We start from the raw sequence: 17073 nt of genomic DNA on the forward strand, positions 1-17073 counted from the left end.
TTAGACTCAGTGTCAAGACAACACCATCTGGGTAAAAAAACAACAACACAACGCTCCGAACTAATTTAGTGTAGGAGAGAGATGGAGAGCAAAGGCACGGAGCGATGTGCTCCAGGTGTAGCCTCTGCCTCTGGCTCGACCAGCTGATGTGGCCACAGAGAAAGTGATGAAGGTGGACAGTCGTCAGAGTGTGCTTCTGCCCAGCCAACACCTCTCAAGGGCTGTGTCGATAGCAGCCGCCTGGGTACAGCGATTTGACAGCCGATGAGAGCTAGCTGCTAGCGCATTTAGCTAGCCCATCTTGGAAATTATTAGATAAAGTGTCACATCTCCAGAGCACAAAACCTCTAAATGTTCACAAGAGCAGCACTGAACATTAACTCCAGCCAAACGGAGAACAATCGTATGATTTTCATGTTCAGAATAATGCCGATTCAGGATATTATCATGCTCCGTAACACAAACGCTTGACCCACTTGACACACAAGATGGCGCCGTAAGGAGTTGCGTGAGAAATGTGACGTCATCGTAAATCTATCTATAGAGACAGTTAAAGGGGAAAAGCTGGAAATAACATTAATATTATTTTCACAATCAGTCACAACAGTATGAGCAGAATTAAACTCATATTAACCCTCTGAGGTCTGAGGTGTTTTTGGGGCCCTGGAGGTGTTCTGACATGCTCTGACATTTGTTTGTTTTTCAGTTATTTATAAACATGTTAATGGCAAAAGTGTAAATTCACTCTATATAACACAAACAGGGCTAGCATAATATCTGATCAACATGCTTGTAAATCTTTGTATTTTTAAGAGAATAATGTTTATGCGTGGTTATTTAAAAAAAATTTCAGCAACTTTCTTTTTTTAAGAACACAAAACACATTCTAAATATGTGCCCACAAGACTCTTGACTAATATATGTTGTCGTTTCTAGTTCTGGCTTCAAAATGATGTGAAATTCATCCTGCCTGATCGTTCTCTTAAAACAATACATTGATTTAAACATTGTAAAACAGTTTTTTTTGTCAGAAGAGGTTTATGCGTGGGAGGGGTAATCGCTCATCAATATTAATGAGATTCAGACCAGGGGTGTGACATAGACACTCCCCCAATGACTAATGGGCCATCAAGAGAGGCAGCCTGAACAAAGAGGAGATTCAAAGGTTTTGTTTTTCACTGTTTTATTGTAATTCCTCTATGAGGAGGAACTAAATGTTTTAAATTTGCAATGTTTTAAACTCAGCTGTGGTCCAGGTTCCCGTGCAGGCAGGAATCTCAGAGTCTGTGGAACCATATCAATGTCAGTCTCTGTTTTCCATGACAGAGTAGACTGCTTGTTGCTTGTCTGAATGTTTGTCTTGGCCCTCTTTGCAACAGGTGTCTGATGATCACCATCACCTTTATAGCTGTAAAACAAACAAACAACTGTGAGCATGTTTATTACACAAAATATAACAACTGCATTTCAATCATTATAAGTAACATTGGCCAGATGCAAAGCCATACAGACACATAATGTTTGTATGGACTATGTAAAACCAGAATATGTAAACAGAATTATACTAATATCTGAAAGAAAGGGAATAAGTGTACTTACTTTTCAGTTGTTCTCAAAACTGAACGACACCTGTCGCGTGCCCTCCCAGTGCGAGTTGCAGGTGAGGGTGAGAGTGATGCTACCACATTCCTATAAAAATAATAATATTAATATTAATAAAGGTTGAACAAAGTACTATGCCAGCACATGCATAACTGATGGACAGTCAGCATTTTGGTAAAACAACAAAAATAAGCTCTTTTATACTAACATTACCAATCACTAATTGTAATATTGTGCATACATAACACCACAATTTTTGCAATTGTGTCTGGTAATTGTGTTTTGCAATTGTGTCTGGCAATCCACACAGGCAGGCACATGTACATTTGTAGCATAACTAAGTATATAAACAAAATTGGTCTAACATCTGTAAAATAGTGGGTAAATATGTACTTACTCCTTCTGATTTCTGTCTGTGTTGCTGCGTGCCCTCTTAGTGCGAGTTGCAGTGAGAGGTGAGAGTGAGCAACCTACATCATTCCTTTCAAAAAAAGTTGAAAACTATTATTATCATATAGAGTACTATTCCAGCACATGCACGACTGATGGGCATTAGCATGCTGATAAGATAGCACAAAGAAAAAATATGTAACATTATCAACCAACCTCCAAAAATAAATAAACTCATACAGGCTCATATTGTAATAAGTATATAAACAAAATTGCACAAACATTGGTAAATATGTACTTACTCTTTCTGACGTTCAACTGTGTTGCTGCGCGCCCTCCGAGTTGCAGATGAAGGAGATGCAGCATTCCTGTTTTAAAAAAAGTTGAAAACTATTATAACATAAATATTTCAAAGTATATTACCATTAGTCTATATGAATAACTGATGCAAATAATTGTAGACACGTGCTGTAGGCATATATTGTGTGTAATGGGCCATTACGGAGATAGCACAACGCAAACATTAACACATTTGCAATTCATCAGCTGGGCATATTTACACATTTCAGCACATACACACATTTGCAATAGATATTTGCAAGCACTCTTCATTTAAATATAAATTACTCTGAATGGAAAGTATGGAAATGGTCCAACCAGTAAAATCTGTAGCCTACGTTTATTTAAAATAGCTTGTCAACTAATTTCTCTGTACTGTAGGCTAATTGGCCTACGTGTTGTACACTGTTAGACTTTGCCGTAATTTTACAGTTACTTACCGCAAAAAAGCCCAGTAAAATACCACTTATATTATTTACGGTTAACTACTGTAATATGCACTGCGTTATGGGTATTTTTTATGAAATTTACAGTAACTTACTGTATATGGAATTTACAGTACTTTACTGTTTACGCAAAAGCAGTAGTGCTACTGTAAATGAAGAAGACAGATTTTTTGAAATTTGTATATGCATATTGTATTTATGTTTTAGGCATATTAAAATATCATATGATAATGTTTTATATTTTTCCCCCCATCTTGTTCTGCAGATGAAAATCATGAATCTGCATTCTAATTTTTAAGCTATGCAAACACTGGATGTTTATATACATATACAAAAATTCACAACTGGTTCCCATACAGGCAATATAAATGTATTTTTATTTTATTTTAAATTAATATAAACTTTATATATATATAAACTTTGCTTACACCTCACAAAATTTAAATTGTTGCAAAGCCCGCGCAACAACCTGGCAGAATGTAAACTGAGGTTTGTGTGACGTCACGTGTCGTGTCGAGTGCGCGCTCATAACGGACGTCCCTGCTGAGTGGATCGCTAGACGCCAGCTGGGGATTTTTCTGAGGTAAGTACTTTTTACTGAACAAATTTATTTTATAAGTTACTTTTACAAAGTAAACCATTACCAATACTAATTAAATATAGCTAAATTTATGAAGAAAGTCACTTAAATAATAAAATCTAATAGGCTTTTAATAACAGCTCACAGGACAGTCTAATTTTCCTCGAAACTGCTGCTTTAATATCCCATTAAATGCCATAGAATTGACTGACTGCCTATTCCAGTAGATGGACCCAATCTAATATTTACACAAACAAAGGTTTTCTGTCCTTTTTACGACCAGTTATGGCATATTTTACTCGTCAGTTAAATGCGTTTTGAAGTAAGTTAGGCCTAGCGCGTTTTTTCAAAGGCACTCTCTCGCGCTCTCTCTGCCCCAGGCCCGGTTCAAACGCAAGCAAGAGATTGCTACTTTGATACTGTTACTTGATACTGTTATAATATATTGGCGAAACAGATTTGCCAAACCAAACGCTCCAGTGCATATTTGTGCTTATTTGTTTTCGCGCTCTGGAGAACGCAGGAGTTTTTATTCAGTGCCGAATTATGCAGGCTCGCGAAAACTCTCATTAACAAAGTGTAGACACGATGTAAGAGATGTTACAGCTACGTATAAATGCTGGATTCACTCTGCACAGGACCGAAATATGACATGTTAAAATAGTAATGCATTTAAAGCAATGTAAAGGCAGACTAATTGAAAAATATTAATTGCAAAATATTCATTTTTAAGTCTATGCCAATTATTGGTATTTAACTGTCATCTGATTGATCAATCTAGCAGTCGTCTGTCATTTATCATGTTCATAACATATAGTCATTTGCCAATAATCATTGCTGAAAAATAATGTTTCTTCTATTTCTCTCTTTTCCCTGTGTCAACAGGAGCTAACTACAGCCCAAAGGCTCTTTTAAGAGCCTCAGCACTGAGCATCTTTGGCTTTGTAAGTATGTTTTGACTAACTATCAGATGCATTATGTGATATTGTAACATAACTTGCAGTACTTGCAGCATAACTTTTTTTAGGAGCACTTGTGTGAATCAAGAAACATTTCTGATTATTTTCAGTTGTACACCTTTTTTTTCAGGATTCTTTGAATAAAAAGTTCAAAAGAACAGCATTTATCTGAAATAGAAAGCACTACTGTTCAGTCAGTATTATTATTATTTTTTTTTTTTTTTGGGTTGTTGAATGAAATTAATACTTGAATTCGACAAGAATGCATTAAATTGACTTAAAGTGACAGTAAGAACATTTGTAATGTTACAAAAGCTTTCTATTTCAGATTTAAGTTTGAAGGGCCATAAAGTTACTCAGTGTACCTTTAACGTAATTGTACATTCAGGCAATTAATAGAGTTCCCTAACAAGGGATGTGCAATAAAGCTATACTATTTAAACTAACTCGACTGGTAATAACTGCTGTTGCACAAGTTGATTCCTCATCTGTCCATGAACAAATTTAGATTAAATAAACTCCAAAACTCCAAACTCAACCATTTCTCACACATTTTCTCTGTTTTTTTTGTTTGTTTGTTGTTTTTTTCAGATCAGCCATCAGTGGTTTACCGGTATGGAGGCCAGTCAAGACCAACTGGGATGCTTTTTTTGCGTATTGTCATGATCCCTGCTTTGATTTGTTATGAAGTCAGTTCTCTTTTTGCATCCTCCTTTTGATTCTAAACTGAACTCAAATGGCACTGCGAATTGGGTAAGAGACAAACATAAATTACTTAATTGGGGAAATTGAGAGATGAAACCATGCTGATGACCTCTGTCTGTGGTGAAGTAGTGAGTTTGACGTGTAATTAAACTTGAGGTTCTGTGGGGTGCGGACTGATTCGATTCCATTCCTAGAGCTTCCGGACAAATCTTTGGGGTGCGGACTGATGGGGCAGGGAACCCGAGGTTACCCCGTGAGTCAGTCCTAGAGCTTCTCATGTACGATTTTAGGGAAAAATCTGTTTTTTTGGATACGTTGATTTCTTAGGCGTGCCGCAAGAACACCACAGACACAGTGTAATCACCATGGGAAAATCTCAGAGTAAAACTGGGAGTTGTGAAAAATATGATACACCGGTGTATTGCCAGATGAGAAGTTTATCTATGTATTATCTTTTTACTCTTTTAATTCATTTTATAACTGTACTGAACATTTTTTTATTGTTTTTATAACTGTTTTAAAGTGCCCCTATTATCCTATTTACTACAACACTTACCTACAACAGGTTTACGTGCATCAAAGGTAAAAAAAACTGTTGAATTTTCTCATAATATACATTTGCACATCACCACATTTTTCAAAGATTCTTAGATTTCTCGTCAGATGAATCAATCTCTCTAAATCCCTCCTTTCCACATGCTACTGGCCAGACAGCTCAGTCTGTTGTGATTGGTTTACTGCGTACAGTGCGCGTGTCTTAAACAAAAACACCCATTGCCATAACAACATCAGCTGTCCTGAGGCTTCCTACACCGTAAACTAAACACAGTAACGAACAATGACATCGATTTGACCATATCCGAACGCGAGTCCAATAATGAAACACTGGGAGAACTAGTTATTCAACCCGAACCTCCATCACAAGGACGACACAAGCAGGACGTTTCTCAGTGATATACTGCATTAATAGACACAGTTATAGATAATCGTGGCCCACAAAGTGATTAGCATAGGTATTTAAAGGGTTAGTTCACCCAAAAATTTAAATTCTGTCAGTAATTAGTCACCCTCATGTTGTTCCAACCCCGTAAGATATTTTTTTATTAAATCTGAGAGCTGGATCACTCCTCCATAGGCTTCTAAGACATTATAACTTGCTGGCCCAGAAAATGTATTAAAGACATCGGTAATATAGTCCAAGTGACTACAGTGTCTTAAGTTTATAAAGCGACGAGAATACTTTTTGTGCGCAAAAAACAAACAAAAAATAACGACTTTATTCCACTATTCATTTCCTTCTCTCTGGGCCTCGAGTTAGTTCACGTATTATAACTGCGCAGCGCTTCTGTATTGTACGTCACACGCATCACACACATGACCAGCGTCGGCCAATAGTGTGCCTACGTGTGACGTACAACACAGTTATACTACATGAACTAACTCGAGGCCCAGAGAGAAGGAAATGAATAGTGGAATAAAGTTTTTTTTATTTTTATTTTTTTATTGCGTTTGTCCACATTCCTCTCCTACGACGAGACAACGTTTTGACAGGCCATCCGTCCCATATCCGATTTATATCTGATTTATTTTCACATATGAATGAGGCCTGAAACCGATCTCGAAATATCTGAATGCATGTGTTTTTTTTCCTGTTTACACTGTCATAGAACACATCCAATCTGTGGCCTTAGAGCTGTTACACACTACATGAAAGGTCATTTTCAAAAATCCATAATAGGTGCACTTTAATTTTCCTTGCTTTTATTTTGTGATTATTTTAATTCCTTACTGTGTAAAGCACTTTTAATTGCCAAAGTGTATGACGTGCTATACAAATAAAACTGCCTTGCCTAATGTTGCATCACAATAAATAAATAAAATGGATGTAATTGATTGTGAGAGTGAATAAAGAATATGCTGATGTACATGGACTCAAGTTGATTTTCTGGAATTTATTCAATTCAATAGCATTCATGTAAAATATAAATAATAATATAGTGTAAAATGGGCTGTAATACTGTAAAATGAAATTGCGGTAAGGGCATCTTACTGTAAAATTGAATTGCGGTAAGGGCATCTTACTGTAAAATTAAATTGCGGTAAGGGCATCATACTGTAAAATTAAATTGCGGTAAGGGCATCTTACTGTAAAACACATTTACAGGTAAGCTACTGTAAAGGGGAACTTACAGTAACTTACTGGCAATAGTGCTGCCAGTAAGTTACCGCAAAAATACGATAAAATGTCTAACAGTGTAGCCTAGTCATTAAAATTAAATAAAACAATTTAGTTCATATTTAGGTTTAAATAAAATAATTTTTTTATTTTTTATTTATGTTGATTATATGAAAAGTGAAAAGCATGAGTAAGATCATGCGCAATCGCGAGACAAATGGAGTGGGCAGAGAAGATTTTGACCATTTCATTAAGTTTATTTTTTGTATAAAGCCTTTCTTTAAAGTGAATTTCGTTTTGTATTAATTGTATCTTAATTTTAATAGTTGTTTCATCAACCAAATGCCTGTATTTAAAACATAAGAATTAAAAATAGCAGGAACTGGAGGCCTCATAAATGAACCCAAACTCATAAGCTTTGCCTAAAATACCAGAGAAATATATAGAAAGCTCGAAATGTGTTATTTTTAGGGCTGGGTAAAAATATCGATTCATCAATGCATTGCAATTATTTGTTTCTCAATTCAATATCGATTCATCAAATCCTATGAATCGATTCAGCCCGCCGGCCAGTGGCGGCGCTGTGGGCAACACTTTAGTGAGAGCGTTCAGCGTTGTACATTACATTTTACATTTACATTTAGTCATTTAGCAGACGCCTTTATCCAAAGCGACTTACAAATTAGGACAAAAATTCAGCGAGTCATCATAAAGAGGCAAAAACAACAACAACGCAAGAAGTGCTCAAAATACGAAGTTCAGGTATTATTCAGAGTAGCATAAGCCTGATAAGTGATGTTTCAAAGGGAAAGGAATTTTTTTTTTTTTTTTTACATGCTTTTTTTACATTAAGCAGGCGGCTGCAGAAGTGAGTCAAATCTGTCTCCCCATTTTAAAATGACCAACTTTACAGCAGAAAAAAAACATGTTTACAGCCTGGATCTCTATGTGGCTTTGGTCTATACAGCTAATTTTGCCCTTCATAACAACTGTGAGGAGGGTGAATGTTTTTTTTTATAACTCATCCGTTTAGTTGATATTCCCGCTGATGTCAGTGCTAGCCATTTGTCTGCTGTTACCAGCTGTCACTTCACCTCAGCAAATTTTAGCTGCTGAACTTGCTTTCTCTGCAGTGTTTTGTGCTTTTTTTCTGGATTATTTCATACAATTTAATACACCCATTAACGTTACTTAGCCCACGGCTTAGGATTCCGTCGTTGTCGTCGAGTATCGTTCGAGAGAACAACCAGCTCTGTATTTCAGTTGTTTTCCTCTGTGAACATGCACTAATGGATGTCTGACAATTTCGTTGCTTTTTGGAGTTTTCAGATTTAAAAACGTCAATAAAGGCCCGTTCGTTCTGCTCTCACGGAACAGATAGATTATAATATGCTTATGTACCGTCAGGTGAAATCCTGCAGGCGTCGGCGCTTTCTCCGTCCATGCAATAAATGCACATCCTTGAATAAGCGCGGATTTTCTAGCGCATTTACTTGAACTTCATTGGCAATATATCGATGGTTTAACCCATTTGAGAGGCGGCCAAAATCAGAATTTAAAATGGACTGAATAAGCTCTCTGCGAACTTGACGAGCGATGCCGCGCTGACATGTATGCACAAATCACCACACACTCTCTCAGAGTAATATTATGTTACTGCATAATACATTTTCAACTAGCAGAATAGGACAGAATCACGATACACAGTCTCACTTGTAGCCATGTCTTTTAACTATCATAATATTTCGAAGGGCAAAAATAGGAACTTTTAATTGGCAGTGTTATTTATTGTGTTGACAAAATAGCACTTTGTAATGTTATAATATCTATGGTTGCACTTTTTTTATGAGTATGCACATTTTGTGCTTATGTTTACATTTATTTTATAACTTGAATGTATAGGAAGAAAGAAATCTTTCTACTAACAGTTACATGCACTTTAGTGGTGTTAATAAAGCACCTGTTTGTTACAGTTGTGTTTTGTATTCAACACATGTACAATATTGTACAGTTTGTTCTGCTAAATAAACCATGACAGGAAACATACTGGGGTCAATTTGTTCTTAAACATTAATACTGCACACATTATTTAAAAATATCAGGTACTTAATTACTTGTGTATTTACTTATTATTGAATCGATATCGAAGCTAATAAATCAATATCGAATCGAAATCGAATCGAAGCCTCAAGAATCGAAATCGAATCGAATTGTGAAATTCCTAACAATACCCAGCCCTAGTTATTTTAAACAAAACTATTAAAAACGAAAGAAAACAGACTGCATGAAGCCTCTCTCCTACTTTATAAAGCATAGCCTAGACAATTTAAATATAATTACTCTGAATGACAAGTATGGAAATGGTCCAACCAGTAAAATATGTAGCCTACGTTTATACAAAATAGCTTGTCAACTAATGCAAGTAAATTTAAAAAGACTTACTCATCCGAAATATCCACGGCTGGATCAAGTCGCTCTTCAAAAATACAAACGTTCGTTGTCAGAGTCCTGTTCTTCTTCTGAGGAAAAAGTGAACTCTTCATTGCTATCCAGGACGAGCTGAAGGGCTGTGTGTCATCTTCCAACGGCGCAGGAAAGTGAGTGAATGAAACTTGCTGGTTTTAAAGCATTTCAGGGGGCTTTTTACCTTATTTTGCATAGATCACCTCAGCACATTATCTTATGAATAGCGCGCTCTGCGAGTGGGTGTGAACTCATTTCAGGGGGCGTTTACCTTATTTTGCATATCACCTCAGCACATTATCTTATGAATAGCGCGCTCTGCGAGAGGGCGTGAACTAATTACAGATAATTAGATGAGACGGGAGAAACTGTACTTCTCTTTAGTTTCATACAGATTACATTGCAGGAGAATATTTGTTTTGATATGAATGTGAACTGTTTTATTTTAAAGTAGAAATTTAAAGCTTTCTTTAGACGCATGTTTCATGGTTAGTGCAGCAGATTAATAAAAAAATCGTTCACTTTGGTATAGAAGCATGAAATTTGGCACAGATACTCTCTAAGGGCCACTATTTTGGAAAAAGGCGTTGGCCACTCAAAAATTCAATATGGCGGCCATTTTTCAAAATGGCCGCCATTGCTATTCAATGCTTATTATATAAATTATTCAAACAGTGATCCAAGCATAACATTTTATACAAATACTCTCTAAAGGACATGTTAATAGAAAAAGATGCTTGTCCCTCAAAAATTCAAGATGGCCGCCATTTTTAAAGATGGCCACCGTTCCTGTCGAATATTAATTATTTCAAGTGTTCAAATGGTGATGCAAGCATAAAATTAGGCAGAAATACTCTTCAAGGAACACTCTTTTGGAAAAAGGTATGTGCCACTCAAAAATTCAGGATGGACACCATTTTCAAGATGGCCACCATTTCTGTCAAATAGTCATAATGTCTGCTTTGTCTGCCTCCTCTCCTTTGACCTGTCCAGCTTAGTTAAACTTGCCAGGGATATAAAATCCCCACCGGCATAGGTCTCAGGTTCATTGGAGTACACAAGCCTCTCCACCACGGCAAGGTGTAGCCTAGTCCACAGAGAGGAAGTGCCACTGTTAGAAAAAGGATACGCTACTGGTACAGGTTGCACATACAGTGGGGAGAACAAGTATTTGATACACTGCTGATTTTGAAGGTTTTCCTACTTACAAAGCATGTAGAGGTCTGTAATTTTTATCATAGGTACACTGAAACTGTGAGAGACGGAATCTAAATCCAGAAAATCACATTGTATGATTTTTAAATAATTAATTTGCATTTTATTGCATGACATAAGTATTTGATCACCTACCAACCAGTAAGAATTCCGGCTCTCACAGACCTGTTAGTTTTTCTTTAAGAAGCCCTCCTGTTCTCCACTCATTACCTGTATTAACTGCACCTGTTTGAACTTGTTACCTGTATAAAAGACACCTGTCCACACACTCAATCAAACAGACTCCAACCTCTCCACAATGGCCAAGACCAGAGAGCTGTGTAATGGGCTACAGGACAATAGGCAAGCAGCTTGGTGAGAAGGCAACAACTGTTGGCACAATTATTAGAAAATGGAAGAAGTTCAAGATGACGGTCAATCTCCCTCGGTCTGGGGCACCATGCAAGATCTCACCTCGTGGGGCATCAATGATCATGAGGAAGGTGAGGGATCAGCCCAGAACTACACGGCAGGTCAATGACCTGAAGAGAGCTGGGACCACAGTCTCTAAGAAAACCATTAGTAACACACTACGCCATCATGGATTAAAATCCTACAGCGCACACAAAGTCCCCCTGCTCAAGCCAGTGCATGTCCAGGCCCATCTGAAGTTTGCCAATGACCATCTGGATGATCCAGAGGAGGAATGGGAGAAGGTCATGTGGTCTGATGAGACAAAAATAGAGCTTTTTGGTCTAAACTCCACTTGCCGTGTTTGGAGGAAGAAGGAGGATGAGTACAACCCCAAGAACACCATCCCAACCGTGAAGCATGGAGGTGGAAACATCATTCTTTGGGGATACTTTTCTGCAAAGGGGACAGGACGACTGCACCGTATTGAGGGGAGGATGGATGGGGCCATGTATCGCGAGATCTTGGCCAACAACCTCCTTCCCTCAGTAAGAGCATTGAAGATAGGTTGTGGCTGGGTCTTCCAGCATGACAACGACCTGAAACACACAGCCAAGGCAACTAAGGAGTGCCTCTGTAAGAAGCATCTCAAGGTCCTGGAGTGGCCTAGCCAGTCTCCAGACCTGAACCCAATAAAAAATCTTTGGAGGGAGCTGAAAGTCTGTATTGCCAGCGACAGCCCCGAAACCTGAAGGATCTGGAGAAGGTCTGGAGGAGTGTGCCAAAATCCCAGCTGCAGCGTGTGCAAACCTGGTCAAGAACTACAGGAAACGAATGATCTCTGTAATTGCAAACAAAGGTTTCTGTACCAAATATTAAGTTCTGCTTTTCTGATGTATCAAATACTTATGTCTTGCAATAAAATGCAAATTAATTACTTAAATCATACAATGTGATTTTCTGGATTTTTGTTTTAGATTCCGTCACTCACAGTTGAAGAATACATATGATAAAAATTACAGACTTCTACATGCTTTGTAAGTGGGAAAACCTGCAAAATCAGCAGTGTATCAAATACTTGTTCTCCCCACTGTATCTGCGAGACGGAAGGCGGAAGGACCATCAGAATTGAGACTGGTTTCAACAATATAGGTGACCAGTTCAGAAAGAGCCATAGGAAAGATGGCTGGTTGAATCGTTTCACTCTGTGACTCTTTCTCAAGCCTTCTGAGGTTTCTCTCTGTTGTAAAGATGAATGAGACGCAAATGATGGTATTTCAGCTCCTGTGCAATGGCATCAGCACCACTTAGTTGAGACAATAATTTAGCATCATTCAGTGTTTGTGCACATTCATGTAGTCTGTCATTCAGTTGCAGTGTCATTACCTGACGTAGGTCAGATTCAGGAGATATGTTATCACAAAGAAAGCAAACCTGATCATCTAGACTTTTCTGCATCATGGTTCTGCGATGCTTTGTTTGGCCTTCATCTATCTCACTACATTGAGCATCGGATTGTTGCTTCTGGGCACGAAGTAACTTTGTGTTGTTGAACCGAAGTCGACAATTGTAGTGATACTTCGCTTGGTTCCTTCTCAAAGCTTCTATACCATCACCTTCATCCAGTCGTTCCAGGTCCAGGGTCATTGGCATTTTGTTCATCTTGTGTAAGAGTGGAATGTTGGTGGCAATCATTTTATAGCCATCATGTTGAGAAACATGATGGGTAGGTGGTGATTGGAGGGGTTCCTTTGTGTCTGTCTGACAAAGACAACATTTCTTCCAATCAGTTGGCCTCTTGGCTGACATGGGATTTTCATTTGCCATTTTGGGGGTTTGTTGTCTGATTAAGGCAGAGGGGTTATCCTTTTACCACCTCAATCATAGACATAGTACACATTCAGGTATGGGATACAACTAGGTACGGTTCACCTACACCTAGCCCGATCATTCATCCAGTGCCATTTAAGTCCCGTGTGATCTGTACACCTTCCAGGTAAGCATACATGAACAAGTCATGTATTGCCCCGCTTACCCTTGGCTCGGCTCTCCCGCGCTGGCACAACCTGTCAATTCAGGTGCGGCTATCTAACTACTATTACTAGCTAATTGATGAGGGGCTGGTAGACAGCATTTGGGACACTAAACTTAGCTATACTATTACTACTAGTCAAGAACTACAGTGTAAGTAAAACTAGATCAGCTGACACTGAACCCCATGCTGAGTTCCACAGCAGTTAAGTCACCAGTGTGCCCTGGTTGTGTAATGACGTTCACTCTATTAAACAAAACCTTCCTTAACACATTAAATTGAGCTCTGACAGAAATGGTGGCCATCTTGAAAATGGTCACCATCTTGAATTTGAGCGGCACACACCTTTTTCCATGATAATGTTCCTTGAAGAATATTTGTACCAAATTTCATGATAGCTGCACCATTTGAAAAAAAGATGTAAGGATTCAAGAGAAATGGCGGCCATCTTGAAAACTGGTAGCCATCTTGAATTTTTGAGGGACAAGCACCGTTTTCCAAAAAAACATTCTGAAGAGAGTATTTTCACAAAATGTTATGCCTACATCACTGTTTTAACAATTGACATAATGAGCATTTTACAGAAATAGCGGCCATCTTGAAAAAATGGCCGCCATGTTGAATTTTTCGGTGGCCAACGCCTTTTTCCCAAAAAGTGACCCTTAGAGAGTATCTGTGCCAAATTTCATGCTTCTATACCAATTTGAACGATTCTCTTGAAATATGCCATTAATCTGCTGCACTAGGTTGTGTGATAAGTATTCGCTGAGTTTTCCAGACTTGTTTCAGAAAGATTTTTGCGGAGACAGAGTGAGCTGAAAGCGCACCCTGTTTATTTTATTTATTTAAAAATAAAAACAAGGTTTTGATGTTAATGTGAGTGTACACAAAAAAAAGAAGACCCTCTATAGTTTATAATCATGTATTTATTTGATTTATATGACCATAAATGACGGATTTTTTTAAGTTTATGTTGCTGCTATGTGAAAAAAATCCAGCAAAACGCGTGGGCGCGTTTCTCGACCTCAGAGGGTTAAACACAGTTTAAAGTTCAGAGACCTACAGAAACTGAAGGTGAATTTAAGACTCTGATGATCTCAGACACAATATTCACACACTCACACACACACACACACACACACACACACACACACACACACACACACACACACACACACACACACACACGTGGTGTTACTGAACCTGGTACAATTTACTTATATTTCTAGTGAGTAAATCAGCCATTTGAACTTTAAATAAAAATATGATGAAAATTGTTAAAAACTATTCTTACCATAATAGACTCTTGAGTTTATAACGTGGATCATCCTCCAGATCCTTTAACAGCTTCACTCCTGAGCCTCCTAGTTTATTCTCAGACAGACTCAGATATCTCAGGTGTGAGGGGTTTGATCTCAGAGCTGAAGCCAGAGCAGCACAACCTTCATCTGTGACACCACAATCCCTCAACCTGTAGAGAACAATGACACACATTAAGCCTATATCCAGAGATAAACATGACACTTAAAAAATAAATAACATAATGCTGTCAATATGAAATATATACAAATATTCATTAGAAACAAGTTGTTAAACACATCAGTTAGGATTAGGGGATTCAATATACAGTTTGTACAGTATCAAAATCATTATTTCTATGGAAAATCCCCATAAAACATGGAAACCCAACGTGTGTGTGTGAATGTGCTTTAATGCTTAATGTATTAGTAAACATTTTAAGGAACATGTGTGTGTGTGTGTGTGTGTGTGCGCTTAATGTATTTGTAAGCATTTTAAGAAACATTGTGTGTGTGTGTGTGTGTGTGTGCTTAATGTATTTCAAAGCATTTTAAGGAACGTGTGTGTGTGTGTGTGCGTGCGTGCGTGTGTGTGTGTGTGTGTGTGTGTGTGTGTGTGAGAGAGAGAGAGATTGCCCTTTCCAAAATACAGCATCTCTTTGCAAACATACATATCCCTAAATGCATCTTAAATGAGCTGAATAATAAGACTGTAGGCCTGGTAAGACGCTGGATAGGACTAAATGCACACTCGACAAGAGACGTCCTGTTTCACAGGTCCAGAGAGGGAGGGCTGGGCGTCCCTCATATAGAGTGGGTGTATGTTGCCGCCAGAATAAGCAACCTGTTAAGGATGTTAAATAATGACGACGCAGCCGTGCGTGAGCTTGCCCGAGCCTCACTTCTACTACATCTGGGGAAACGCAAGGTCCCTCTTTCTACATCAGATGATGCCAGCTTCCTCGGGTTCAGAAGAAAATCCAATGGAAAATTGGACACCAACACACCAGGCTTTGGCGTGCGCTCGGACTGGCTGGACCTGAATGACCTCTGCAACCGCGCAAATATCCAACTGTGCTGGAGGAACATAGCAGGACAGTCGGCGGAAGTCAATAAGAACACTGTCACGGATTCAACCATCACGGCAGAGGCAACCATCACAACTGGCGACAACATTCAACTCCTTGACACTCAAAACATCAGAAGGACAATAATCGATCACTTCCATTTGCGTATGATACAGCACTGGACAGGCCTACGCCTACAAGGACAACTGGCCTGCCTGCCCTGTGCCGACCATAACGTATCACACACAGTTCTGAAAAACACAGCCCTACAAGATGACATCCACAGATTCACAATTAAAGCTCGTCTTCAGGTACTACCAACAAAGTCCAACTTAGCAACATGGTTTCCATCTGCACACGAGCCGTTTTGCCTGCAACATCACAGACAAAGAGAGACGATCGCGCACATCCTTAATGGCTGCTCTGCCTACAAAGGACTGTACATCTCGCGCGCCACGACCGTATTGTTGCACTCTTAGTGAAGGAGCTCAGAGACAATGTCAACCTTACCACAATCCATTATAATGAAAAGATCAAGACAGACTGGTTCTCCCCCCCACACGAACAATGCGCTACATTGGAAACTGCCATAAATCACTTACCAAATACACCTGACATAGTTGTAATTAATGAACACACCAAAGCCGTTACAATAATAGAAATTGGTTGCTCTTTTGATGCTTACATGGACACCTGCTATGCTTCAAAACTGTTGAAATATAAACCATGGTACAATGTTTTCTAACAGCAGGTGAGGGTCTGCTAATCAATGGCGGCGCCGGGGAACCTTCAATATTTTATGAAACCCTTCCCCCCTGATAGCAGCCGCTCTTTGGAATGTAACACAAACGCGTCAGTCGTTGTCTTGGTAACGCGGCGGTTTACTGATGATATGAGATGTAAATAGCGATCGCGTTATGGAGAATGATCAGCTATTGCTTTTAATTGTATTATTGCTTTGTTTTCTTCACTCAAAGAGCGCGCTTAACCAGCTACAGAGAAACTGGCAGCCAGGCAACAGACAAGTGACCAATCCTGGTGACTTTACTTCACGGATTCTACCAGCACGGTTCGGCTGAGGATTCATTACCATTATAAGAACCGTTCGGCCCGACGGAGGAAAAGCGACTATTGTGGAGGCGTTCATGTGTGTTCAACTCGTTAATACAATCTTTACGAGATAACATGAAGCACCATATGAGTGTTGAGTGACGTAATATCCCTTTCAAGTGGACGCGTGGAAGAGACGTGAGACTGAATGCACTGAAAGCCCTCGCGCTACTCATATGCTGAGAGAGAGATAAGACAGTAGAGCTGCACGATTCATCTTTAAAATACTGTGATCTCCATTCAAACACTCACACAATCTTCTTCCATTTCGTCTGTCTATTAAACCTTTGACAAAATCATA

The 17073-nt window shown here is 38.7% G+C and overlaps 2 protein-coding genes and 4 long non-coding RNA genes across 55 annotated transcripts in view; 3 read left to right on the forward strand and 3 right to left on the reverse strand.

Moving 5' to 3' along the window:
• LOC309499292 (uncharacterized protein) overlaps positions 1-17073 on the reverse strand; it is a 548614-nt gene that overhangs the window by 229280 nt on the left and 302261 nt on the right. The window lies entirely within an intron of this gene.
• The window catches only part of LOC309499352, a 52560-nt gene that overhangs the window by 29424 nt on the left and 6063 nt on the right, over positions 1-17073 (reverse strand). The gene's annotated exons all lie outside the window — the stretch shown is intronic.
• On the reverse strand, positions 1167-10068 carry LOC309499334 (uncharacterized protein). The gene is made up of 5 exons (XM_082170578.1): positions 9640-10068; positions 2295-2360; positions 2000-2083; positions 1600-1689; positions 1167-1408 (listed from the first exon to the last, which is right to left on the reverse strand). The coding sequence occupies exons 1-5, from the start codon at positions 9738-9740 to the stop codon at positions 1198-1200; spliced, it is 552 nt and encodes a 183-aa protein (XP_082026704.1). The 5' UTR covers positions 9741-10068; the 3' UTR covers positions 1167-1197.
• LOC309499340 lies at positions 2367-8179 on the forward strand. The gene is made up of 3 exons (XR_014206210.1): positions 2367-2726; positions 7281-7810; positions 8054-8179. It is a non-coding gene; the product is annotated as an uncharacterized lncRNA (long non-coding RNA).
• LOC309499345 lies at positions 2737-6067 on the forward strand. The gene is made up of 3 exons (XR_014206215.1): positions 2737-3364; positions 4246-4301; positions 4908-6067. It is a non-coding gene; the product is annotated as an uncharacterized lncRNA (long non-coding RNA).
• Positions 10112-17073, forward strand: part of LOC309499351 — a 169434-nt gene continuing 162472 nt past the window's right edge. Inside the window, exons 1-2 of the long non-coding RNA XR_014206222.1 lie at positions 10112-10148; positions 14044-14329. This is a non-coding gene — a long non-coding RNA (uncharacterized lncRNA). The remainder of the gene's footprint in view (positions 10149-14043; positions 14330-17073) is intronic.

Source organism: Leuciscus leuciscus (assembly GCF_965113295.1).
Source record: "Leuciscus leuciscus genome assembly, chromosome: 5".
Lineage (NCBI taxonomy): Eukaryota > Metazoa > Chordata > Actinopteri > Cypriniformes > Leuciscidae > Leuciscus > Leuciscus leuciscus.

What these genes read in the sequence shown, in the direction of transcription:
- LOC309499334 (XM_082170578.1), bottom strand. Translation starts at nt 9,740, where the DNA reads ATGAAGAGTTCACTTTTTCCTCAGAAGAAGAACAGGACTCTGACAACG. An exon ending in ACAGACAGAAATCAGAAGGA is followed by an intron (nt 1,690 to 1,999) that starts GTAAGTACATAT and finishes TTATTTTTATAG; the next exon opens with GAATGTGGTAGCATCACTCT. An exon ending in GTTTTGAGAACAACTGAAAA is followed by an intron (nt 1,409 to 1,599) that starts GTAAGTACACTT and finishes TTTGTTTTACAG; the next exon opens with CTATAAAGGTGATGGTGATC.